The sequence below is a fragment of the Cololabis saira genome, chromosome 20 (assembly GCF_033807715.1).
Source record: "Cololabis saira isolate AMF1-May2022 chromosome 20, fColSai1.1, whole genome shotgun sequence".
In the NCBI taxonomy this organism is placed as follows: Eukaryota; Metazoa; Chordata; class Actinopteri; order Beloniformes; family Belonidae; genus Cololabis; species Cololabis saira.
The window spans coordinates 4,095,140-4,121,125 of NC_084606.1; the positions used below are offsets into that span (position 1 = coordinate 4,095,140).

The following is a 25,986-nucleotide window of genomic DNA, read 5'->3' on the forward strand; positions in this document are numbered from 1 at the left end:
CAAACCTCCTGCAACCACGCTGAGGACCGCAGGTGTGTGTGTGTGTGTGTGTGCGTGCGTGCGTGTGTGTGTGTGTGTGTGTGTGTGTGTGTGTGTGTGTGTGTGTGCGTGCGTGCGTGCGTGCGTGCGTGCGTGCGTGCGTGCGTGCGTGCGTGCGTGCGTGCGTGCGTGCGTGCGTGCGTGCGTGCGTGCGTGCGTGCGTGCGTGCGTGCGTGCGTGCGTGCGTGCGTGCGTGCGTGCGTGCGTGCGTGCGTGCGTGCGTGCGTGCGTGCGTGTGTGTGTGTGATGCTCTGAGATCCTTGTTTCCATGGCGACTGCATCGTCCTCCCCATCTGTTGGTCCTTCGCACTTTCCCTTCCCGCTGAGGTTTAACATTGTTTTAGATTTTCACAACGACAGAACAGAACAGAGGAAACAGAGGAAGGAAGGAAGGAAGGAAGGAAGGAAGGAAGGAAGGAAGGAAGGAAGGAAGGAAGGAAGGAAGGAAGGAAGGAAGGAAGGAAGGAAGGAAGGAAGGAAGGAAGGAAGGACGGAAGGACGGATGGAAGGAAGGAAGCAAGGATGGAAGGAAGGAAGGAAGCAAGGATGGAAAGAAAGAAGGAAGGAAGGAAGCAAGGATGGATGGAAGGAAGGAAGGATGGAAGCAAGGATTGAAGGAAGGAAGGAAGGAAGCAAGGATTGAAGGAAGGAAGGAAGGAAGCAAGGATGGATGGAAGGAAGGAAGGACTGATGGAAGGAAGGAAGCAAGGATGGAAGGAAGGAAGGAAGGAAGGAAGGAAGGAAGGAAGGAAGCAAGGATGGAAAGAAAGAAGGAAGGAAGCAAGGATTGAAGGAAGGAAGGAAGGAAGCAAGGATTGAAGGAAGGAAGGAAGGAAGCAAGGATGGATGGAAGGAAGGACTGATGGAAGGAAGGAAGCAAGGAAGGAACCAAGGATGGAAGGAAGGAAAGAAGCAAGGATGGAAAGAAAGAAGGAAGGAAGGAACCAAGGATGGAAGGAAGGAAAGAAGCAAGGATGGAAGCAAGGATGGAAGGAAGGAAGGAAGCAAGGATGGAAAGAAAGAAGGAAGGAAGGAACCAAGGATGGAAGGAAGGAAAGAAGCAAGGATGGAAGCAAGGATGGAAGGAAGGAAGGAAGCAAGGATGGATGCAAGGATGGATGGAAGGAAGGAAGGATGGAAGCAAGGATTGAAGGAAGGAAGGAAGGAAGCAAGGATTGAAGGAAGGAAGGATGGAAGGAAGGAAGGAAGCAAGGATGGAAGGAAGGAAGGAAGCAAGGATGGAAGGAAGGAAGGTAGGAAGCAATGATGGAAGGAAGGAGGGAAGGAAGGAAGGAAAGAAGGATGGAAGGAAGGAAGGAAGGAAGGAAGGAAGGAAGGAAGGAAGGAAGGAAGGAAGGAAGGAAGGAAGGAAGGAAGGTAGGGAGGAAGGAAGGAAGGAAGGAAGGAAAGGAGGGAGGGAGGGAGGGAGGAAGGGAGGGAGGGAGGGAGGGAGGGAGGGAGGAAGGAAGGAAGGACTGATGGAAGGAAGGATGGAAGGAAGGGAGGGAGGAAAGAAGGAAGGAAGAAAACAAGGAAAGAAGGAAGGGAGGGAGGAAGGGAGGGAGGGAGGGAGGAAGGAAGGAAGGACTGATGGAAGGAAGGAAAGAAGGAAGGGAGGGAGGAAGGAAAGAAGGAATGAAGGAAGGATGGAAGGAAGGAAACAAGGAAAGAAGGAAGGAGGTAGGAAGGAAGGGTGCATGTGACATTTTCCAATTGCAACTGTGTATGCGTGCGTGCGTGCGTGCGTGCGTGTGTGGTTATGTGTGTGCGTGTGTGCGTGCGTGCGTGGTTATGTGCGTGCGTGCGTGCGTGCGTGCGTGCGTGCGTGCGTGCGTGCGTGCGTGCGTGCGTGCGTGCGTGCGTGCGTGCGTGCGTGCGTGCGTGCGTGCGTGCGTGCGTGCGTGCGTAGGGATATTTTTATCGACACCTGCCCTCAATACTGTGCACATACGGACTCAGGTTTGGAACTGGTCAGACGTTTGCATGTTTTCCTCTTTGTGTCTGCATGGCTTGATATATTGAAGATGTGTGACATCTGCCATGAAACAACACACACACACACACACACACACACACACACACACACACACACACACACACACACATGTTGTCTTGGGTTCATAACCCTTTGTGTGCACTGGTCACAGTGGCGGAGCTAGACTCTTAACCTTGGGGGGCCAGAGGGGGCCAGGGCTATTCCACAGACTACAGTCCACAGACTATGACGATGAATTAGTTTCTCCAACAATCCATTGCAATCAGAGTCTCTAAATTAGGGCTGGGCGATATATCGAGTATATTCGATGTATCTCGGCTTCTACTCTGTGCGATGTACTTGTACAAAATAACTATATTGTGAATATTCTACTGAATATATTGTGAATATTCGACCTCATGACTCTCAGTATGGTGCCGATGGAAAACAAGAAGGTGAATGCAACCAACAGATAATCTACACTATAAATTATCCAAGTACTCCAAAGCACTTTACAAAGCTTTTGTCACATTGTGTCACAATGACTCCGTATGCATTGTCTGCACATTCCTGTCATGACCCATTTAACTGAGTCAGGTGTGTTGGACCAGGGAAACAGCCAAGACATGCAGGCCAGCGTCCCCCAAGGACCTGGATTGGGGAACCGGGTCCAACTCAGAGACTCACTGCACTGAGACTGGTTATTAGCACACTAGACTGCCATCCACGGGACAGGAGTGAGAAGCAGTTAATGTGTGCCCATAAATTTGGAGTGTATCACCCTATAATGTAATAATTTCCTGAAAATGTAATAAAATTTGCACTTAACTCAATCAAACATGTAATAAAACCAAATAATGTAATAACTTCCCCAATAATGTAATAAAATATCCTGACGGATATTGTAATAACATTTTTACCAATTATATAATACCTTATTACATTATTGGGAATTTATTACATTGGTACACAAAGTCTGCACTTTAACCCAATAGTCATTCTGGTGTTTCAAATCCAGCGTAAACATGTATAACATTCTTAGATACTTAAAACACAAAATGTAGAACTCTGGACTGAAAATGAACCTACATATATTACATTATTTGTCAAGTATTACATTATCAGTTTTGGGAAAAAAAAAAAAAAAAAAAACCTCCTGAAAATGTAATGAATTCCCAATAATGTAATAAGGTATTACATTATCGGTAAAAATGTTTTTACAGTCAGGATATTTTATTACATAATTGGTGAAGTTATTACATTATTGGATTTTATTACATTTTCGATTGAGTTAAGTGCAAATTGTATTACATTTTCAGGAAATTATTACATTATAGGGTGAAATTATTACATTATAAGGTGAAATTGTTACATTATAGGGTGAAATTGTTACATTATAGGGTGACATTGTTACATTATAGGGTGAAATTATTACATTATAGGGTGAAATTGTTACATTATAGGGTGAAATTATTACATTATAGGGTGAAATTGTTACATTATAGGGTGAAATTATTACATTATAGGGTGAAATTATTACATTATAGGGTGAAATTGTTACATTATAGGGTGAAATTATTACATTATAGGGTGAAAGTATTACATTATAGGGTGAAATTATTACATTATAGGTTGAAATTATTACATTATATGGTGAAATTATTACATCATAGGGTGAAATTATTACATTATAGGCTGAAATTGTTACATTATATGTCGAAATCATTACATTATAGGGTGAAATTATTACATTATAGGCTGAAATTGTTACATTATAGGGTGACATTGTTACATTATAGGGTGAAATTATTACATTATAGGGTGAAATTGTTACATTATAGGGTGAAATTATTACATTATAGGGTGAAAGTATTACATTATAGGGTGAAATTATTACATTATAGGTTGAAAGTATTACATTATATGGTGAAATTATTACATCATAGGGTGAAATTATTACATTATAGGCTGAAATTGTTACATTATATGTCGAAATCATTACATTATAGGGTGAAATTATTACATTATAGGCTGAAATTGTTACATTATAGGGTGAAATTGTTACATTATAGGGTGAAATTATTACATTATAGGGTGACATTATTACATTATAGGCTGAAATTGTTACATTATATGGTGAAATTATTACATTATAGGGTGAAATTATTACATTATAGGGTGAAATTGTTACATTATATGGTGAAATTATTACATTATAGGGTGAAATTATTACATTATAGTGTGAAATTATTACATTATAGGGTGAAATTGTTACATTATAGGGTGAAATGATTACATTATAGGGTGAAATTATTACATTATAGGGTGAAAATGTTACATTATAGGGTGAAATTATTACATTATAGGGTGAAAGTATTACATTATAGGGTGCTACATGATCATCACCTCTATAAAATTTGAGACTGGAGATCACCCGTCGTAGAACATTTCATCATAAATTCATTGAAACGTTGCACACTGGCGTACGATGGTGTAAATTAAGTATTATCTTTTTCTCAACATTGCAAAAATTGGTTTTTGAGTATGAAAGCAGAAAAATCTCTTCATTCCTGTGCGTTGATCCCAAAGAATTATTCCCCCCAATGATGAGTGGGACTGACGTCATCAGCATATTTGATTATGTTGCGTTGGACCACGAGGAGAGTGTGTGCTTATTACACTGAGGACAGATGGAGCTCAGCTTCACAGTCCAGGTGTGAGAGAGAGTTTAATGTTGTTGGTGAGAGTAGCGAGACCAATGTCACGGAGTTTGCTGACTGTAAAGTGTGGGATTATGGTGCTGAACGCTGAGCTAGAATCAATGAATACCAATCTATCATGGATCCCCAGGTGTTTAAACTAGTTGAGTGCAGCGATGACGGCAGTGACAGACGTCTCTGGTCTGCTCTCTGAGCAAACTGATGAAGGTCAAAGGTAGGGAGGGAGGCTGGCCGCATGTGATTTAAAGTCTTTATAATGATGTGTGTGAGTTTCAATGGGTTGTTGGTAGGAATGGGTGATATTTTACCGTTCACGATAAACCGTCAAAAAATATCCCCACGGTAAGAATTTGTATCTCACGGTAAAAACAATAAATTCCTGTTGATGATGTTTTTGTGTAAAACTGATTTATGGTTCTGTGTTAAATCCACGCACAACGTACGTGAAGGAAGGAAGGAAGGAAGGAAGGAAGGAAGGAAGGAAGGAAGGAAGGAAGGAAGGAAGGAAGGAAGGAAGGAAGGAAGGAAGGAAGGAAGGAAGGAAGGAAGGAAGGAAGGGAGAAAAGAAGGAAGGAAGGAAAGAAGGGAGAAAGGAAGGAAGGAAGGAGAGAAGGGAGGAAGGAAGGAAAGAGGAAGGGAGAAGGAAGGAATGAAGGAAAGAAGGAAGGAGGGGAGAAAAGAAGGAAGGAAGGAGGAAGGAAGGAAATAAGGAAGGAAGGAAGGAAGGAATGGAGAAAAGAAGGAATGAAGGAAGGAAGGAAGGGAGAAAACAAGGGAGGAAGGAAAGAAGGGAGAAAGGAAGGAAGGAAGGAGAGAGGAAGGAGAAGGAAGGAATGAAGGAAAGAAGGAAGGAAGGGAGAAAAGAAGAAAGAAAGAAAGAAAGAAAACAAGGGAGGAAGGAAAGAAGGGAGGAAAGAAGGAAGGGAGAAAAGAAGGAAGGAAAGAAGGGAGAAAAGAAGGAAGGAAAGAAGGGAGGAAAGAGGGAAGGAAGGAAGGAAGGAAGGAAGGAAGGAAGGAAGGAAGGAAGGAAATAAGCAAGGGAGGAAGGGAAAAAAGAAGGGAGTAAAGAAGGAAGGAAGGAAGGAAGGAAAGAAGGGAGAAAAGAAGGAAGGAAAGAAGGAAGGAAGGAAGGAAGGGAGGGAGGAAAAAAGGAAGGAAGAAAAGAAGGAAGAAAGGAAGGAAAGAAGGAAGAAAGGAAGGAAGGAAGGAAGGAATGAAGGAGGAAGGAAGAGAGAAGGAATGAGAGAGCAGGAGGAAAGAAGGAAATAAGGGAGAAAAGAAGGAAGGAAGGAAGGAAGGAAGGAAGGAAGGAAGGAAGGAAGGAAGGAAGGAAGGAAGGAAGGGAGAAAAGAAGGAAGAAAGGAAGGAAAGAGGAAGGGAGAAGGAAGGAATGAAGGAAAGAAGGAAGGAAGGGAGAAAAGAAGGAGAAGAAGGAAGGAAGGAAGGAAGGAAGGAAGGAAGGAAGGAAGGAAGGAAGGAAGGAAGGGAGAAAAGAAGGAAGAAAGGAAGGAAAGAGGAAGGGAGAAGGAAGAAAGGAAGGAAGGAAGGAAGGAGGAAGGAAGAGAGAAGGAATGAGAGAGCAGGGGGAAAGAAGGAACAGGAGAATTAGGTCATTTTGACCCAAAGACAGTACAAGGGTTAACACACAAAGATTAAAATACAATAAATGAAATGTAGCATATGAACACTTGAAAGGACGGGTTAATTAAAGTAAATGTTAACTGCCAGTGCGTTTGGAAGACGCTCATCAGTTTATAAACAGGAAACAGGAAACGGATCCTAATGCTGAAGTCTGCGATCACTGAGGCGTCTAACGTAGATAAACATGTGAATGCAGGTTTGAGCCGTCTGTCTTCTCTAACACTGGTTGAGCTGTCTGTCTTCTCTAACACTGGTTGAGCTGTCTGTCTTCTCTAACACTGGTTGAGCTGTCTGTCTTCTCTATCACTGGTTGAGCTGTCTGTCTTCTCTAACACTGGGTGAGCTGTCTGTCTTCTCTATCACTGGTTGAGCTGTCTGTCTTCTCTATCACTGGTTGAGCTGTCTGTCTTCTCTAACTCTGGTTGAGCTGTCTGTCTTCTCTAACACTGGTTGAGCTGTCTGTCTTCTCTAACACTGGTTGAGCTGTCTGTCTTCTCTAACACTGGTTGAGCTGTCTGTCTTCTCTAACACTGGTTGAGCTGTCTGTCTTCTCTAACACTGGTTGAGCTGTCTGTCTTCTCTAACACTGGTTGAGCTGTCTGTCTTCTCTAACACTGGTTGAGCTGTCTGTCTTCTCTATCTCCACTGGTTGAGCTGTCTGTCTTCTCTATCTCCACTGGTTGAGCTGTCTGTCTTCTCTAACTCTGGTTGAGCCGTCTGTCTTCTCTAACACTGGTTGAGCCGTCTGTCTTCTCTAACACTGGTTGAGCTGTCTGTCTTCTCTAACACTGGTTGAGCTGTCTGTCTTCTCTAACACTGGTTGAGCTGTCTGTCTTCTCTATCTCCACTGGTTGAGCTGTCTGTCTTCTCTATCTCCACTGGTTGAGCTGTCTGTCTTCTCTATCTCCACTGGTTGAGCTGTCTGTCTTCTCTATCTCCACTGGTTGAGCTGTCTGTCTTCTCTAACTCCACTGGTTGAGCTGTCTGTCTTCTCTAACACTGGTTGAGCTGTCTGTCTTCTCTAACTCCACTGGTTGAGCTGTCTGTCTTCTCTAACTCTGGTTGAGCTGTCTGTCTTCTCTAACTCCACTGGTTGAGCTGTCTGTCTTCTCTAACACTGGTTGAGCTGTCTGTCTTCTCTAACTCCACTGGTTGAGCTGTCTGTCTTCTCTATCTCCACTGGTTGAGCTGTCTGTCTTCTCTAACTCCACTGGTTGAGCTGTCTGTCTTCTCTAACACTGGTTGAGCTGTCTGTCTTCTCTAACTCCACTGGTTGAGCTGTCTGTCTTCTCTAACTCTGGTTGAGCTGTCTGTCTTCTCTATCTCCACTGGTTGAGCTGTCTGTCTTCTCTAACACTGGTTGAGCTGTCTGTCTTCTCTAACTCTGGTTGAGCTGTCTGTCTTCTCTAACTCCACTGGTTGAGCTGTCTGTCTTCTCTATCACTGGTTGAGCTGTCTGTCTTCTCTAACACTGGTTGAGCTGTCTGTCTTCTCTAACTCTGGTTGAGCTGTCTGTCTTCTCTATCACTGGTTGAGCTGTCTGTCTTCTCTAACTGGTTGAGCTGTCTGTCTTCTCTAACACTGGTTGAGCTGTCTGTCTTCTCTAACTCTGGTTGAGCTGTCTGTCTTCTCTAACTCTGGTTGAGCTGTCTGTCTTCTCTATCACTGGTTGAGCTGTCTGTCTTCTCTAACACTGGTTGAGCTGTCTGTCTTCTCTATCACTGGTTGAGCTGTCTGTCTTCTCTATCACTGGTTGAGCTGTCTGTCTTCTCTAACACTGGTTGAGCTGTCTGTCTTCTCTAACTCCTCTGGTTGAGCTGTCTGTCTTCTCTAACTCCACTGGTTGAGCTGTCTGTCTTCTCTATCACTGGTTGAGCTGTCTGTCTTCTCTAACACTGGTTGAGCTGTCTGTCTTCTCTATCACTGGTTGAGCTGTCTGTCTTCTCTATCACTGGTTGAGCTGTCTGTCTTCTCTAACACTGGTTGAGCTGTCTGTCTTCTCTAACTCCTCTGGTTGAGCTGTCTGTCTTCTCTAACTCCACTGGTTGAGCTGTCTGTCTTCTCTATCACTGGTTGAGCTGTCTGTCTTCTCTAACACTGGTTGAGCTGTCTGTCTTCTCTAACTCCACTGGTTGAGCTGTCTGTCTTCTCTATCACTGGTTGAGCTGTCTGTCTTCTCTAACACTGGTTGAGCTGTCTGTCTTCTCTATCACTGGTTGAGCTGTCTGTCTTCTCTAACACTGGTTGAGCTGTCTGTCTTCTCTAACACTGGTTGAGCTGTCTGTCTTCTCTAACACTGGTTGAGCTGTCTGTCTTCTCTAACTCCACTGGTTGAGCTGTCTGTCTTCTCTAACACTGGTTGAGCTGTCTGTCTTCTCTAACTCCACTGGTTGAGCTGTCTGTCTTCTCTAACACTGGTTGAGCTGTCTGTCTTCTCTAACTCCACTGGTTGAGCTGTCTGTCTTCTCTAACACTGGTTGAGCTGTCTGTCTTCTCTAACTCTGGTTGAGCTGTCTGTCTTCTCTAACACTGGTTGAGCTGTCTATCTTCTCTAACTCCACTGGTTGAACTGTCTGTCTTCTCTAACACTGGTTGAACTGGCTTGTCTGAAACGTAGAACAAGACGGCAGCAGAAGCAGAAAATCGAGAGATTCCTGCCCTCAGTGAGGAGCTTTTATTTTACCAGATTGAAGATGATGTCTGAGGTTTCCCAGACTGTTGTGGCTTCAGAGGAAGATGCAGATTTATATATATATATATATATATATATATATATATATATATATATATATATATATATATATATATATATATATATATATATATATATATATAAGTGTCAGTGACTTTAGTTCTGCTGCTTAACCTTGTACTGTCTTTGGGTCAAAATGACCCAATTCTTCTCTCCTTCCTTCTTCATTTCCTCTTTTCCTCCTTTTTACCCTCCTTTACTCCTTTTTCTTCCTGCCTCCCTTTCATCATTCGTTCCTTTATTACTTTCTTTCCTTTTCTCCTTTCTTTCCTTCATTTCTCCCTTCCTTCCAATTTTTCTCCCTTCTTTCCTCCCTTCCTTACTCCCTTTCCTACTCCCTTCCTTCTTTCCTTCTTTTCTCCCTTCCTTCCATCATTTCTGCCTTCCTTACTCCCTTTCCTACTCCCTTCCTTCTTTCCTTCTTTTCTCCCTTCCTTCCATCATTTCTGCCTTCCTTACTCCCTTTCCTACTTCCTTCCTTCCTTCCTTCCTTCCTTCCTTCCTTCCTTCCTTCCTTCCTTCCTTCCTTCCTTCCTCCCTTCCTTCCTTCCTTCCTTCCTTCCTTCCTTCCTTCCTTCCTTCCTTCCTTCCTTCCTTCCTTCCTTCCTTACTTCCTTCCTTCCTTCCTTCCTTCCTTCCTACCTTCCTTCCTTCCTTCCTTCCTTCCTTCCATCTTTTCTCCCTTCCTTACTCCCTTTCCTACTTCCTTCCTTCTTTTCTCCTTTATTCCCTACTTCCTTCTTTCCTTCCTTCCTTCCTTCCTTCCTTCCTTCCTTCCTTCCTTCCTTCCTTCCTTCCTTCCTTCCTTCCTTCCTTCCTTCCTTCCATCCATCTTTTCTCCTTTCTTTCCTTCCTTACTCCCTTTCCTACTTCCTTCCTTCTTTCCTTCTTTCCTTCCTTCCTTCCTTCCTTCCTTCCTTCCTTCTTTCCTTCCTTCCTTCCTTCCTTCCTTCCTTCCTTCCTTCCTTCCTTCCTTCCTTCCTTCCTCCCTTCCTTCCTTCCTTCCTTCCTTCCTTCCTTCCTTCCTTCCTTCCTTCCTTCCTTCCTTCCTTCCTTCCTTCCTTACTTCCTTCCTTCCTTCCTTCCTTCCTTCCTACCTTCCTTCCTTCCTTCCTTCCTTCCTTCCATCTTTTCTCCCTTCCTTACTCCCTTTCCTACTTCCTTCCTTCTTTTCTCCTTTATTCCCTACTTCCTTCTTTCCTTCCTTCCTTCCTTCCTTCCTTCCTTCCTTCCTTCCTTCCTTCCTTCCTTCCTTCCTTCCTTCCTTCCTTCCTTCCTTCCTTCCATCCATCTTTTCTCCTTTCTTTCCTTCCTTACTCCCTTTCCTACTTCCTTCCTTCTTTCCTTCTTTCCTTCCTTCCTTCCTTCCTTCCTTCCTTCCTTCTTTCCTTCCTTCCTTCCTTCCTTCCTTCCTTCCTTCCTTCCTTCCTTCCTTCCTTCCTTCCTTCCTTCCTTCCTTCCTTCCATCTTTTCTCCCTTCCTTACTCCCTTTCCTACTTCCTTCCTTCCTTCCTTCCTTCTTTTCTCCCTCCACCCTCCCTTGACCCAAAGACAGGAGCACAAAGGTTTAAAACAAACAGCGATAAATTATTAGTTAATTAGTTAAAGGGAAAAGTCTTGATCACACTAGAGTTATCGTTCCTTGAAAGTTTTCCTAGACATCTGAAGCTTTACTCCAAGCACACATTTCTTTCTGTCTTTTATGTTTTATAAGTCCCTGATTAATTCAGAACGTCTTTGTTTTTCATCCATTCCAGCAGCTACATGTTTCTCTCCATTAGGACTTTGATCCGGCGTTTCTTTCCCCCACTGAGGATTCAACACGGGGAAGTGCTGATATGAACCATTTCTCTTTCTGTTCCTCTCTTCCAGAAAGTCAGTGAGAAGGTTGGAGGAGCAGAAGGAACCAAGCTTGACGATGACTTCAAAGAAATGGAAAAGGTCATTGTCTGGGTTTTATTTAATTAAAGTGAGAATATTTCTAACAGCTGTTCTGCAGGAAAAGTTTATTTTTCTTACATTCATACCAGTGTAGAAACCTGGTAGAATCAGTTGATTTGAAGATTTTAATTCGAACATGCAAAAAAAGAGCACAAAAAAGTAAAAAACAGAATACAAATATATATATATATATATATATATATATATATATATATATATATATATATATATATATATATACTCCTTAATCTTACATACACTCTTATATATAACAAGACGAGTTTCGAAAAACTTACTTAATAAAACACACATACCTACTTTAATAACTGTAATAACTGTAACTTTAATAAATGTAATTAATAAATGTATATATAAATATCGTCAAAATCAAACAAATGTAGGCAAAAAAAAGAAAACAAAACAAACGTCCAGTATTTAGTTGTGCTACTATGTGTGTTTGTAATAATAGAAGTAATTATAATGCATAGTATTACATTATCATTACTTTACTATAATACTACGATATAATACAGAACAACAGACAGCAATGATATAACAATATACTTGAATAACTATATAAGAATAGATATGCTATATATACACTGGTTCATATATTTACCTCCAATTATATCCATAAAAATTACTATAAATCTACCATATTTTCTGGACTATAAGCCGCTACTTTTTTCATAGGTTTTCAACCATGCAGCTTATACAAAGGTGCGGCTATTCTGTGGATTTTTCTTCCACCACTCGGGGCGCTCTAACCGGAATTACAATAAAAACTAAGACAAAATAAATGCAAAGAAGAATACGCAACTTCTTCTTTAGCAGATAGAAGTAGAAGCAGGTTTCAAACAGATAAATAGATAAATAAGTACCGGTTATTTTCTGTTATTTACTGTCCCGTTTTAATCAGCAAAGCTACTGCCGTGTTAAAAGACACTGTTAGGAAAGATTTATTTAGGTACAAACATGTACATCATTTACAGTTCAAAATCCTTCTGTACATGTAGTAAATATCTAACCTAACAACATAAATATCTGCGGCTAAATATCTGCGGATGCGGCTTATAGTCCAGAAAATACGGTATATATCAACATATCTACATATAACTATAAATCAATATATATTAATAGTGTCAGGACTGGTGTTGTGAGGACCCAGATGCAGGAGAGCGAGGCAGGAGTTCGCAACAAAAAGGGTTTATTTTCCAAACCAAAAAACAAAACGCTGCTTAGCAGGATCAAAAACACACGGAAACAGGGATCAAAAAACTAGAGCAAAAACAGGCAGGACACATGGAGGAAAACACAGTACGGAACCACCAGGAGCAAGGGCATGACCAGACCAGATATACACAGGGGATAACGAGACACAACGAGACACAGGTGCAGACAATCAGGGCAGATTGGACACAGGCGGAGCAAAACAGAAACAAACTGGGGGAAATGTCACACACTGATAGAGATATAGATATATAAATACTGTACATATAATACAACTCAATATATCCATGTACATACCTACATATAACATATCTATATCCATAATATACATATATCTAAATATATTAATAAATGTAAATATCTACATGTTTATTTGCATCTGTATTTTGAATAGAATGTTTTTTCTTTTTTTAAATGGTGATATGTTTTGACTTTGTTTTAGCTCCATATTCAGGCTGTTCCACAGTTTTATCCGTCATGTGTTTTTTCTGGCGTGTTTTCTCCTGCAGAAGGTGGACGTCACCAGCAGAGCAGTGCTGGACATCATGACCAAAACTACAGAGTATCTTCAGCCTAACCCAGGTACGCTGGAACATACTGTACAGTCTAAAACCTCTGGCCTGCATTTGATTTGAGTGTTTTTAGAGAAAATTAAAAAGAAATTAAAAAAAAAAAGAATATAAAATAAAATGTGGTGGACAGGTCAGAAACCTTCGAGGCTTATGGAGTGGCCTCTCCTCTACGATACACTTCAGACAGTAAAACAAAAAATACTTTAGAAAATAAAAACACAAGATAATGAAATAATAGTTAAAATAGACATCTTAAAAAATATGATAAAATGAGCAGACTGTAGCATAAACCGAAACAAAGAGCATCTAGATATACAGGACTGTCTCAGAAAACTAGAATATTGTGATAAAGTTATTTATTTTCTGTAATGCAATTAAAAAAACAAAAATGTCATACATTCTGGATTCATTACAAATCAACTGAAATATTGCAAGCCTTTTATTATTTTAATATTGCTGGATTATGGTTTACAGTTTAAGATTAAGATTCCCACAATATTCTAATTTTTTGAGATAGGATATTTGAGTTTTCTTAAACATAATTCATATTAAAATAAATTAATTTCCTTAACATCTTGACATCTTTTTTTTTACAAGTTTTATACAAAAATGGTTGTTATTTTAATGGTCGCGCCACATGATATTTCATAAAATGGACATCATTAGTCAAACTTTGTTTGTATATTATGATGGAAATATAAATATAAATGTGTATAAATCTTATACACTACAAGACACTTCAGAAATCATGCCAGATAGAAGAAGATTGATTTAAAAACATTTAGAGTGATTTAAAAAAAAGTTTTCAAAACAAGAGTCCTGGTCGGACGGTCGCACCACATGACATTCTGACGCTTAAAACAACAACAAAATCCCAAATAACTAGTATTTTTTGTAAAATTCAAGTGAGTCCATATGTGGGACAGTAAGTTCATATATATGGTATTTTTTTATCCATTTAAACCTTTTTTGAATTGAAAAAAAAAATCAGTTTTTCAGAAAATATAGGCGTCACGTCATTGACCCATAAACAAGACTGGAATACAGCGTTAACAGCAGGATCTATTGAGAAAAGCTGATTTTCCTAATGATTCCTATCGACTTCCACACCTTTCTGGCCTGGCCTCTCACAGTCCTAACGTCCTTTCCTTCCAGCGTCCAGAGCCAAGCTGAGTATGATCAATACCATGTCAAAGATCCGCGGGCAGGACAAGGGGCCCGGTTACCCGCAGGCCGAGACCATCCTGGGAGACGCCATGCTCAAGTTCGGCCGAGAGTTAGGAGACGAGTCCAGCTTTGGTGAGTGGAAATTAATCTGCCAATACCGATGTGTATTTCTACCACGGAGTATCAGGGCCAAACTAAGACAAAAAAAAGGGAAATTAAGAGAAAAAGTCATAATATTATGAGAATAAAGTCGTAATATTATGAGAATAAAGTCGTAATATTATGAGAATAAAGTTGTAAAATTACGAGAATAAAGTCGTAATATTATGAGAATAAAGTCGTAATATTATGAGAATAAAGTTTTTAAATTACGAGAATAAAGTCTTAATATTACGAGAATAAAGTCTTAATATTACGAGAATAAAGTCGTAATATTATAATAATAAAGTCGTAATATTACGAGAATAAAGTCGTAATGTTGCGAGAATAAAGTCGTAATGTTACGAGAATAAAGTCGTAATTATGAGAATAAAGTCGTAATATTATGAGAATAAAGTTTTAAAATTACGAGAATAAAGTCTTAATATTACGAGAATAAAGGCATAATATTACGAGAATAAAGTCGTAATATCACGAGAATAAAGTCGTAATATTACGAGAATAAAGTCGTAATATTATGAGAATAAAGTTTTAAAATTACGAGAATAAAGTCGTAATATTACGAGAATAAAGTCGTAATATTATGAGAATAAAGTTTTAAAATTAAGAGAATAAAGTCTTAATATTACGAGAATAAAGGCATAATATTACGAGAATAAAGTCGTAATATCACGAGAATAAAGTCGTAATATTACGTAATAAAAAACAAAAAAATGAAACAAAAATTGAGAATTTTTTTTTTTTTAATCAACATTAATATTACATTATTTTACACAGATCTGACACAAAGCTGGTATATTAAAAGCCTCACACGGGGCACCATTTATGTTGTCCTTATCACCAAGGGCTGTAAATGCAAGGCCTGCTGGGGGTTTACTAAACACTAACTACAGGCTTTACTAAACAGAAAGGTTTTAAGGTTTAGGTTTACTTTATTTATGTCTCTTTCTCATGTTTCTTTCTCTCTATTGTCTCTTCTTCCCTGCAGGAATTGCGCTGAGCGATGCCAGCGAGGCGATGAAGGAGCTCGGGGAGGTGAAAGATGCTCTGGACATGGAGGTCAAACAGAACTTCATCGACCCGCTGCAGAACCTGCACGATAAAGACCTGAAGGAGATACAGGTGAGGGCGGCTCCGCGTTGATCCTCGTCCAGAGTGTGGATACGTGTGATAACTGCAGGAAACTCCAGAGTTAGGGCCAATCCCAATGTTCCCCCTACTTTCTACCACTAGCCCTAAAAATGAATCCACAGGCGTAATGTCCTTGTAATGTTCCCTAGGGATTGGGACACCACTTGCTCCGTCACTGCGTGGTTTACGTTCGGGTACGTAAGCGACTGTAGTTACGTTTGCACAAACGTCACACCATATCAGGAAGCCCAGAGATAAAAGCTGTTTTAATTTCAGCTGTAGTGCTGTTAATATGCCACTTTATTAAGTTTTAATATTTTTTCAGGCGTAAAAGTAACCGTTAAGATCCCCAACCTGGGCTCAGTTTATCCAAATAACGCCTGTTAAGAAATTTGCTCCAATGTTTTTCGGGGATGAGAAGAGTCGCCGGCAATTTATGGTTCCGCGTTAAAATGACGCAGAGCCAACGGCGTAGGGTACGGCGTAGGCTCTGCGTTGGTGTAACGCGGAACCATAAATCAGCCTTTATTCTGGCGAGATCTGAAAAAAATTCGCAACAACGAGCAAGCGAGTGATTATGTACATTCACTGAGTGAATATTATGAAAGTAAAAATATATATTTCTCGCTAGAAATGTAATCAAAACGCATTTTTATGCAGAAACTAACTCAAAATATTGATTTTATTCACTAAAAAATAAGACATGTCCGCCATGTTTTTTTGTTTGATTCAGTCGGCAAATGATGACTAGGGGTGTAACAATATATCGTGCAACAAAATTTTGCGATACAAAAACGTCACGATACGTGTCGTGGAGGTGACAAACTGTATCGCGATATTGGGTTATTAATATTAATCTATTGTGTTGACTAGTAACGCGGATCCGACCGCGCGTGACGACCGCGCCTCGACCAAAATCTCCTCCGCTCAGAAAGAACTAGTCCCGTTTTGAGCTCTGAACTTTTACTAATGTAAGTCTGGTGTAGAGTTAAGCCTTACCTTATTAAATTAAACCTTTTTTGGGGTGGTTGAGTAGGATAAACACGGGGAAACTTCCAGTGTACTTTAATGTCCGCTCAGTGTAGGATTTTAGAACATCAACACAGCAGCTAGTGCCGTACTGTGGCGTATCACTCCACCAATCTAAAACAGACTAATCACTACAGATAAACTGACTAGTGTCATTATAGTCCCTGATTTACATCAGAATAGAAAGAATAGATTTATAAAATAATGAACTAGGGCTGGGCGATATGGACCAAAAGTCATATCTCGATATTTTCTAGCTGAATGTTGATACTCGATATATATCGATATTTTTTCTGTGCCATAATTGGGGTTTCCCCCCCAAAGCATTATAGCATAGCATCTCTGTTAGCATCTCTGTTAGCATCTCTGTTAGCTTCATTTTTGTCTGAGGCAAACCCTTAAAAAAACAGTCAGTTTTAATACAAAGCCTCGTGCCAAATGTCACACAGGTTCCTTTATTAACAGAGGTCTGCACAATATCAACATGTATAAAACAAATGAAATAAAAATAAACTGCCTGCATATATAGAATAAAAACTGCTACTGCTTCTTGAATAAAATAAAACAAATATCCCTTTCCTGCATAACAATTACATTAAAATACACTGTGCAATTAATACAATGTTTTTTTTTATAATCGATATAAACGATATTGTCTCGTACCATATCGCGTTTGAAAAATATATCGATATATATTCAAATCTCGATATATCGCCCAGCCCTATAATGAACCCTGAATCACCAAAATAACCTTCTTAACAAAAATAAATCTCCTCTTACACTTATAAGGTGAGCATGAATCAATCTTTTTTATGATGTAAAATTGTATGTATTTATTTACTTTTAATTATTTATTTATTTAATTTTAGTTGTTAAATTTCTGGAAAAGAAAAAAGTCAAATCATACATGAGAGAAACTATTCAGTTTGTGTCTAAATATTTGTACTTGTATGAAACTGAAGATCATAATGCAAACCTGACATTTACTTTTAGTTCAGTTTGTGGAAAATGGTTGGCCTGGCTTTCTCTTTAAAACTTAAACAGTTATAAAGCATTACAAACTGTAACAATAGGGCAAATGCACAGCAATGTTTTATATTTTGTGTCTTTCAAATAAAAGACCATTTTTTCCAGTTATATGTTCCTCATTCAAGGTTGTTAAAAAAATACTGCTATAATATCGTATCGTTATCGGGACCTCAATATCGTGTATCGTACCGTATCGTGAGATTAGTGTATCGTTACACCCCTAATGATGAGGTAAAGCATTCTGGGAAATTTTCTCTAGCCCTCCGTCAGTGAGTCAGTATCTGAAATCCCTCGCTCTGAAGGGCTAGATTCATACACACTAGCCCTCGTTATGTCCACTAGCCCTACATGCAAAGAGGAATTGGGAACCACTAGCCTCACGGGAACGCGCAAAATGTAGGGGTAGGACTGAAAAGTAGGACTAGGGGGGGATTGGGACTGGGCCTTTGAGTAGTTGGACTTTTCATCAGGTTCTGTTCAGCCACTCAGCAGATTTCTGTGACCTGTGTGTTGCCCGACCATGTAGCATCATCTGAAGAAGATGGAGGGCCGTCGTCTGGACTTCGACTACAAGAAGAAGCGCCAGGGGAAAGTTCAGGACGACGAACTCAAGCAGGCGCTGGAGAAGTTCGACGAGAGCAAAGAGATCGCCGAGCAGAGCATGTTCAACCTGCTGGAGAGCGACGTGAGGACTCTGATGCCTGACAGCAAACACAATCATCAGGAGAATAGAAAGATTAACAATGCTAAGGAATCAGAGAGCAATAACAAAACACTTAAAGCAATCTGAATCAGGAAAACTAATCAGATAATGCTTCCAGGAATCAATGATGAGCCGAAATGAAAATTTGTGGCCGAAACCGAAACCCAAAATAATAATAAACACTTGGCCGAATACCGAACAATACCGAACATGGTTCTTCAGCAGTTTTTCATTTTTGCCAATTTTTTCACCATTGCATAAATCAAATACATTTGATTTAGGCATGCTTTTAAAAGAAAATAATCTTTTACAAAATGAAAAGGTAGAAAATATTTATTGAACGTAAAAAAATGAAATTTTTTTAATTTCTAGCATTATGTTGTTTTGGTTCCACCTCCTGGTGAATGTTGGTAAAATTCTTATGTGGTTACTTTTTGGTTGGCCAACGATTTATGTTTGTGGTGCAACCGTTACGGAGCGGCCAGTCTATTTCCTTATATTACAACGCTGTTATTAATTGTTCGGTTTTTTCCCCACTTATTCCACCGAACACCGAAAGTGTTTTTTTGCCATTTTCAGCCGAACAGTTTCGGTTACCGAACAATCGGTGCATCACTACCAGGAATACATTTCATATCACGACAAGAAAGGAAGTCGCAGCCACATAGGCAATAAAATGAAATATTTCTGTCTATTCTTGTTTCGGAAATATGGAAGAGTATCAGGGCCAGGCAGGAGAAAAAATGTTTGAAGAGGGGAAGATTTATTTTATTGTGCATTTCGAGTGCAAGTGTTGAAGAAAAAAGACGAAATGTCGAGATTAATGTTGAAATACAATTTAGAGAAAAAAGTCGAAATTTTGTGAATAAAGCCGAAATTTTTCGAGAATAAAGTTGAAATACTTCTGAAATACCTCTGGCCCATCAAATCCAGTTAGGAGAGTGACTGACAGCTCTGCAGCAGCCGTAACTAACTAACTAACTAACTAACTAACTAACTAACTAACTAACTAACTTACATCCTTGGAGTGGAACGTTAAGTTTCTGAAGTTATGCAACTGCATAATGTGTGATATGTGTTTCAAATCAATATCGTCATCAATTTTCCTTTTTTTTTTTTTTTTTTTTTTTTTTTAATCCCGATTTTTCCCCATTTTATCACCCAATGCTCCTACCTAAGTCAGTCCTGTGCATTTCCATCCTCTACCAACCCCGGGAGTTCCTGCACTGAGCTCAGGTCTCCTCCTTAACCTGAGGAGTGATCAGCAGCAGCATCTTTTCACCAGACAGGGTGGGGCTTCTCTGGCCGGACGTAGCGCGTGGAAGGATCACGTTATTCCGGCCGGATCCTCCCCACCCCATGTGTTGCCCGGTTGGCCAGAGGGGGCAGTAGAGCCCAGGACTGCTGCATGTTTTTGTGAGGGTGCAATGCAAAAACTCAAAATCTATAAGAATAGAATGGAAGAATATTTGTCTTATTTCTAGTTAAAATGTCTCATTTTTAGTCAAAAAATCTCAATACACTAAAAACAAGACTCATTACCACAAAAATAACTTGTTATTTGACTATTTTCACCTGTTTCAAGTAAATAAGTCACTTAAAATAAGTAGAAAAAATCTGCCAGTGGAACAAGATTTATCTTCTCATTACAAGAAGATAAATCTTGTTCCACTGGCAGATTTTTTTCTACTTATTTTAAGTGAAAATTTACTTGATACAGGTGAAAATTGTCAAATAATAAGTATTTTTTCTGGTAATTACTCTTGTTTTAAGTGTAAAATAAGAGATTTTAACTAGAAATAAGACAAATATTCTTGTTAAGATTTGAGTTTTTGCAGTGTAGCTCACATTAGCTACCCAGGGAACACGGGGAGAACATGCAAACTCCACACAAAAAAAAAGAAAGATCCTTTCTCCAACCCCACCCATGTTGGGGGCGCTGAAGTCATGGGGGAACTAACACGCATTCAGCGCCCACAGCGTTCGTCATCAAATTTTGACTTTTTTCTCAAGATTTTTCTTGAAATTGTACTTTACTGTAACATTAATCTCGACATTTCGACTTTTTTCTCAACATTTCGACTTTTTTCCTCAACATTTCAACTTTTTTCTCAGCATTTCAACTTTTTCCTCAACATTTCAACTTTTTTCTCAGCATTTCAACTTTTTCCTCAACATTTCAACTTTTTTCTCAGCATTTCAACTTTTTTCTCAGCATTTCGACTTTTTCCTCAGCATTTCGACTTTTTTCTCAACATTTCGACTTTTTTCTCAACATTTCGACTTTTTTCTCAACATTTCGACTTTTTTCCTCAGCATTTCGACTTTTTCCTCAGCATTTCGACTTTTTCCTCAACATTTTGACTTTTTTCCTCAACATTTCGACTTTTTTCTCAACATTTCGACTTTTTTCTCAACATTTCGACTTTTTTCACATAATGTTGACTTTTTTCTCAACATTTCTACTTTTTTCCTCAACATTTTGACTTTTTTCTCAACATTTCGACTTTTTTCTCAACATTTCGACTTTTTTCCTCAACATTTCGACTTTTTTCACATAATGTTGACTTTTTTTTTCAACATTTCGACTTTTTTCTCGACATTTCAACTTTTTTCTCAACATTTCGACTTTTTTCTCAACATTTCGACTTTTTTCTCGAAGTGCATAATGAAAAAAAATCTTCCTCCTCTAAAATATTTGTATTTTTCTCCTGCCTGGCCCTGATACTCTTCCGAACGTAGAATGCGTAGAATCCCTGCTTGTTTAACTCTGCAACAGGAAACACAGAGAGAGCATTTGTGGCCCCGGCCCCGGCCCCGGCCCCGGCCCCGGCCCCGGCCCCGGCCCCGGCCCCGGCCCCGGCCCCGGCCCCGGCCCCGGCCCTGCCCCCCGGCCCCGGCCCCGGCCCCCCGGTACCGGCCCCGGCCCCGGCCCCGGCCCGGCACCGGCCCCGGCCCCAGCCCCGGCCCCGGCCCCGGGCCCGGCCCCGGCCCCGGCCCTGCCCCCCGGCCCCGGCCCCGGCCCCCCGGTACCGGCCCCGGCCCCGGCCCCGGCCCCGGCCCCGGCCCTGCCCCCCGGCCCCGGCCCCGGCCCCCCGGTACCGGCCCCGGCCCCGGCCCCGGCCCCGGCCCCGGCCCCGGCCCGGCACCGGCCCCGGCCCCGGCCCCGGGCCCGGCCCCGGCTGGGCCTGCAGCAGGTTCTGCAGCAGGTTCTCAGCGGCACAACCACTAAATAAATAAATGAAAGTGTGTGTGTTGCAGATCGAGCAGGTGAGCCAGCTGGCAGCGCTGGTCCAGGCTCAGTTGGAATATCACAGCCGTGCTGCAGAAATCCTGCAACAACTCTCCAGCAAGATGGAGGACAGGTAGAAACCATCCCATCCCCCACTCACTCCATCCCATCCCCCACTCACTCCATCCCATCCCCCACTCCATCCCCCCATCCCCCACTCCATCCACCCATCCCCCACTCACTCCATCCACCCATCCCCCACTCCATCCACCCATCCCCCACTCCATCCCCCCATCCCCCACTCCATCCACCCATCCCCCACTCCCACAGAGTAACCAGTTACTTCTACAGGACTGTCGCAGAAAAATAGAATATTGTGATAAAGTTCTTTATTTTCTGTAATGCAATTACAAAAACAAAAATGTCATACATTCTGGATTCATTACAAATCAACTGAAATATTGCAAGCCTTTTATTATTTTAATATTGCTGATTATGGTTTACAGTTTAAGATTAAGATTCCCAGAATATTCAAATTTTATGAGATAGGATATTTGAGTTTTCTTAAACTGTAAACCATGATCAGCAATATTAAAATAATATTGCTGATCATTTATATTATTATTTATTGATATTATTATTATTTATATATTATTTTACATACATATATATATATATATATATATATATATATATATATATATATATATATATATATATATATATATATATATATATATATATATATATATATACTTTTTTACTTTTTTGTCTTCTTTTTTTAACATGCACGTTCAAAATAAAATCTTCATCCAGAACAAGTCGTTGTTCCGCTGAACTGTTGATCTTCTGTCTTTTCTCCAGGATAAAGGAAGTGTCCAGTAAACCCAGGAAGGAGTTTTGTCCCAAACCCAGGATGACCCTGGAGCTGCTGCCGCCCAGCGAGAGCCACAACGGGGGGATTCACTCGGCCAAGTCCCCCGGACGATCACCAGGTAGATGTCTGGGGAAGGGCCGTCTCTAAACCTGTCTCATAAACGAGGAGAAACTGTACCAAATATTAATGTCCATGGACCACTGGTTCTTGGTAACTGTACCAAATATTAATGTCCATGGACCACTGGTTCTTGGTAACTGTACCAAATATTAATGTCCATGGACCACTGGTTCTTGGTAACTGTACCAAATATTAATGTCCATGGACCACTGGTTCTTGGTAACTGTACCAAATATTAATGTCCATGGACCACTGGTTCTTGGTAACTGTACCAAATATTAATGTCCATGGACCACTGGTTCTTGGTAACTGTACCAAATATTAATGTCCATGGACCACTGGTTCTTGGTAACTGTACCAAATATTAATGTCCATGGACCACTGGTTCTTGGTAACTGTACCAAATATTAATGTCCATGGACCACTGGTTCTTGGTAACTGTACCAAATATTAATGTCCATGGATCACTGGTTCTTGGTAACTGTACCAAATATTAATGTCCATGGACCACTGGTTCTTGGTAACTGTACCAAATATTAATGTCCATGGATCACTGGTTCTTGGTAACTGTACCAAATATTAATGTCCATGAACCACTGGTTCTTGGTAACTGTACCAAATATTAATGTCCATGGACCACTGGTTATTGGTAACTGTACCAAATATTAATGTCCATGAACCACTGGTTCTTGGTAACTGTACCAAATATTAATGTCCATGGACCACTGGTTCTTGGTAACTGTACCAAATATTAATGTCCATGGACCACTGGTTCTTGGTAACTGTAACAAATATTAATGTCCATGGACCACTGGTTCTTGGTAACTGTACCAAATATTAATGTCCATGGACCACTGGTTCTTGGGGTAACTGTACCAAATATTAATGTCCATGGACCACTGGTTCTTGGTAACTGTACCAAATATTAATGTCCATGGACCACTGGTTCTTGGTAACTGTACCAAATATTAATGTCCATGGACCACTGGTTCTTGGTGACTGTACCAAATATTAATGTCCATGGACCACTGGTTCTTGGTAACTGTACCAAATATTAATGTCCATGGACCACTGGTTCTTGGGGTAACTGTACCAAATATTAATGTCCATGGACCACTGGTTCTTGGTAACTGTACCAAATATTAATGTCCATGGACCACTGGTTCTTGGTAACTGTACCAAATATTAATGTCCATGGACCACTGGTTCTTGGTGACTGTACCAAATATTAATGTCCATGGACCACTGGTTCTTGGTAACTGTACCAAATATTAATGTCCATGGACCACTCGTTCTTGGGGTAACTGTACGGGTCACTGTCAAGTCCAACTGCCTTTAATTTAAGCCCATAATCGGCTGTTATCCCGTCTTTTCCAGAGTTTCCCCCACTAGTTGCAGCCATTTTGACCACTCAGTGCGAGTAAGGGGGAGTTAAATCAGATTTAATTTTAATTCTGAATCTGAAATGAAAGAGGAATTAAACTGAAAGAGGAATTAAACTTCCCGTTCTCATTTCCCCACAGCCCCCATGGACCAGCCGTGCTGTCGAGCTCTGTACGACTTCGAGCCGGAGAACGAGGGCGAGCTCGGCTTCAAGGAGGGCGACGTCATCACCCTGACCAACCAGATCGACGACAACTGGTACGAGGGCATGATCAACGGCCAGTCGGGGTTCTTCCCCATCAACTACGTGGATATCCTGGTGCCGCTGCCCCACTAGAGTCCTCGTCCTGGACCCGGCCCTTTCCCCCCCACCAACCGATCGATCCAGACACCCGGAAAAAACAGCCTGCGTTTGCATAAACAAGAAACCACGCCCTTTCTCTACTTCCTCGTCTTCTTCTGTGCTTTAGTGCGATTCTGCTTTCACGAAAAACCAGAATGAAATGAGAGATGGTGCCGGCCGACACGAGACCACGAGGAAGAGGGGGATTACAGCGGAGAGAAGCAGAAAAGACAGACTGAAAGAGGCGGGGGATCTTTGATAGTGCTCAGCCTGGCAGCGCTGGACACCCATGAGGCTTTGGAGACTTGCGATTAAGGCATGTTGTGTACGTATGTGCATGTCCGTATGTGTTTCGACCTGTTCGTACCGTTATGACGAAGCCAGCACAAATTCCTGCTTGTCAGTTAACTGCCTAACAGCTTCTTTTGTAACGATTCTTCCTCTTTTCTTACTTTTTTCTCAAAGTAACTTTCTTTTCTGCCTTGACTCCTTATGCTTTTCTTTAATCTGTGGTTTCACGGCTGTCCTCACCCCCCTCTCTATTCCTGTCTGGGTTAACATCGCCGTCCGGCTTTGAGGAGCCAATGTATCGATACGTCCTAAAGTCCTGGCGCTACCGCTGGTTCCCCAGACCTCCAGTTTTCCCAGACCTCCAGTTTTGAGGGGCATTTTGTCGTCCTTGTCGCTGCTGTTGTGACGTACTCTGCCTTTCAGAATTTTCAGTCCTGTGGTTTTATGCATGAACCGGTCAAATCAAAGATTACAGTGATAAAACTCCAGTGAAATCCACATTTCAGGAATGCATGGCTGCAAAAAAAGCCGTATCTGCAATAACTCAGTCTTTGGTCAGTCGTCGTGAAGCCCATTTATCTCCAGTTGGAGCTTCAACGGGCTTTCAAAAGGATCCGGAAAGTCATTTAAAACATGAAGCAAGTCAAATCAATTAAGGCCCGGTTTCCACGGAGCAAAAACGCTGGTGTTTTCATGCGTTTTGGCCGTTCGTTTACACGAAAACAAAGCTCAAAGTCTCCAAAAACCATCATTCCTGAAAACTCCAGCCAAAGTGTAGATTTTTAAAACCTCCGTCTTCACGTTTGCTTGTAAACGGAGAGAAACGGACATTTAGGCTTCAGAACGTCACATTATGAGACAGAAACGTCACCAGCGTCATGAGTGACACCTGTGGTTACAATTAGTTTGTAACTGTCAATATTTTCTTGTATTTTACCTGTTTTATATTCTAACGTCACACTTAAAAGTAACTCCACTTCTCTGTCACTCCAAACCAAAGACTCTCGTTCATCTTGGAAGTAACTGGAAGTTACTCGTGTCATTTGTTGATGTTTTTTTCCAGGATTCTGATTGGCTAGCATGACTTTATCTTCTCGTTACACTGCCCCCTGTAGGTTTGGCTGCTCATAGCACCTTAACAGATATTTATACAGGTTCATGTAATTGATGGTATTTTTCAAAACGTAGAGGGGGAAATATCCGTTTTTGAGTTGAAATTTTGTGAAAAAAGTTGAAATTTTGAAGAAAAAAAAAAGTTGAAATTTTGAGGAAAAAGTAGAAATTTTAAGAAAAAAGTCGAAATTTTGTGAAAAAAGTCGAGAAAAAAGTCGAAATTTTGAGGAAAAAGTCAAAATTTTGAGAAAAAAGTCGAAATTTTGAGAAAAAGTCAAAATTTTGAGAAAAAAGTCGAAATTTTGTGAAAAAAGTCGAAATGTCGAGAAAAAAGTCAAAATTTTGAGAAAAAAGTCAAAATGTTGAGAAGTAACTCCACTTCTCTGTCACTCCAAACCAAAGACTGGTTCATCTTGGAAGTAACTGGAAGTTACTCGTGTCATTTGTTGATGTTTTTTTCCAGGATTCTGATTGGCTAGCATGACTTTATCTTCTCGTTACACTGCCCCCTGTAGGTTTGGCTGCTCATAGCACCTTAA

At 40.8% G+C, this 25,986-nt stretch overlaps 1 protein-coding gene across 1 annotated transcript in view; it reads left to right on the top strand.

Annotated features, from left to right (window-relative positions):
* Positions 1 to 25,471, top strand: part of LOC133420124 (endophilin-A1-like) — a 59,947-nt gene extending 34,476 nt beyond the window's left edge. Inside the window, exons 2-9 of the mRNA XM_061709708.1 lie at positions 11,000 to 11,068; positions 12,808 to 12,880; positions 14,026 to 14,169; positions 15,185 to 15,318; positions 17,912 to 18,070; positions 21,350 to 21,453; positions 22,185 to 22,315; positions 23,841 to 25,471. Coding sequence (XP_061565692.1) covers positions 11,000 to 11,068; positions 12,808 to 12,880; positions 14,026 to 14,169; positions 15,185 to 15,318; positions 17,912 to 18,070; positions 21,350 to 21,453; positions 22,185 to 22,315; positions 23,841 to 24,037 — 1,011 coding nt within the window. The 3' untranslated portion in view covers positions 24,038 to 25,471. The remainder of the gene's footprint in view (positions 1 to 10,999; positions 11,069 to 12,807; positions 12,881 to 14,025; positions 14,170 to 15,184; positions 15,319 to 17,911; positions 18,071 to 21,349; positions 21,454 to 22,184; positions 22,316 to 23,840) is intronic.
* The last annotated feature ends 515 nt before the right edge of the window (positions 25,472 to 25,986 follow it).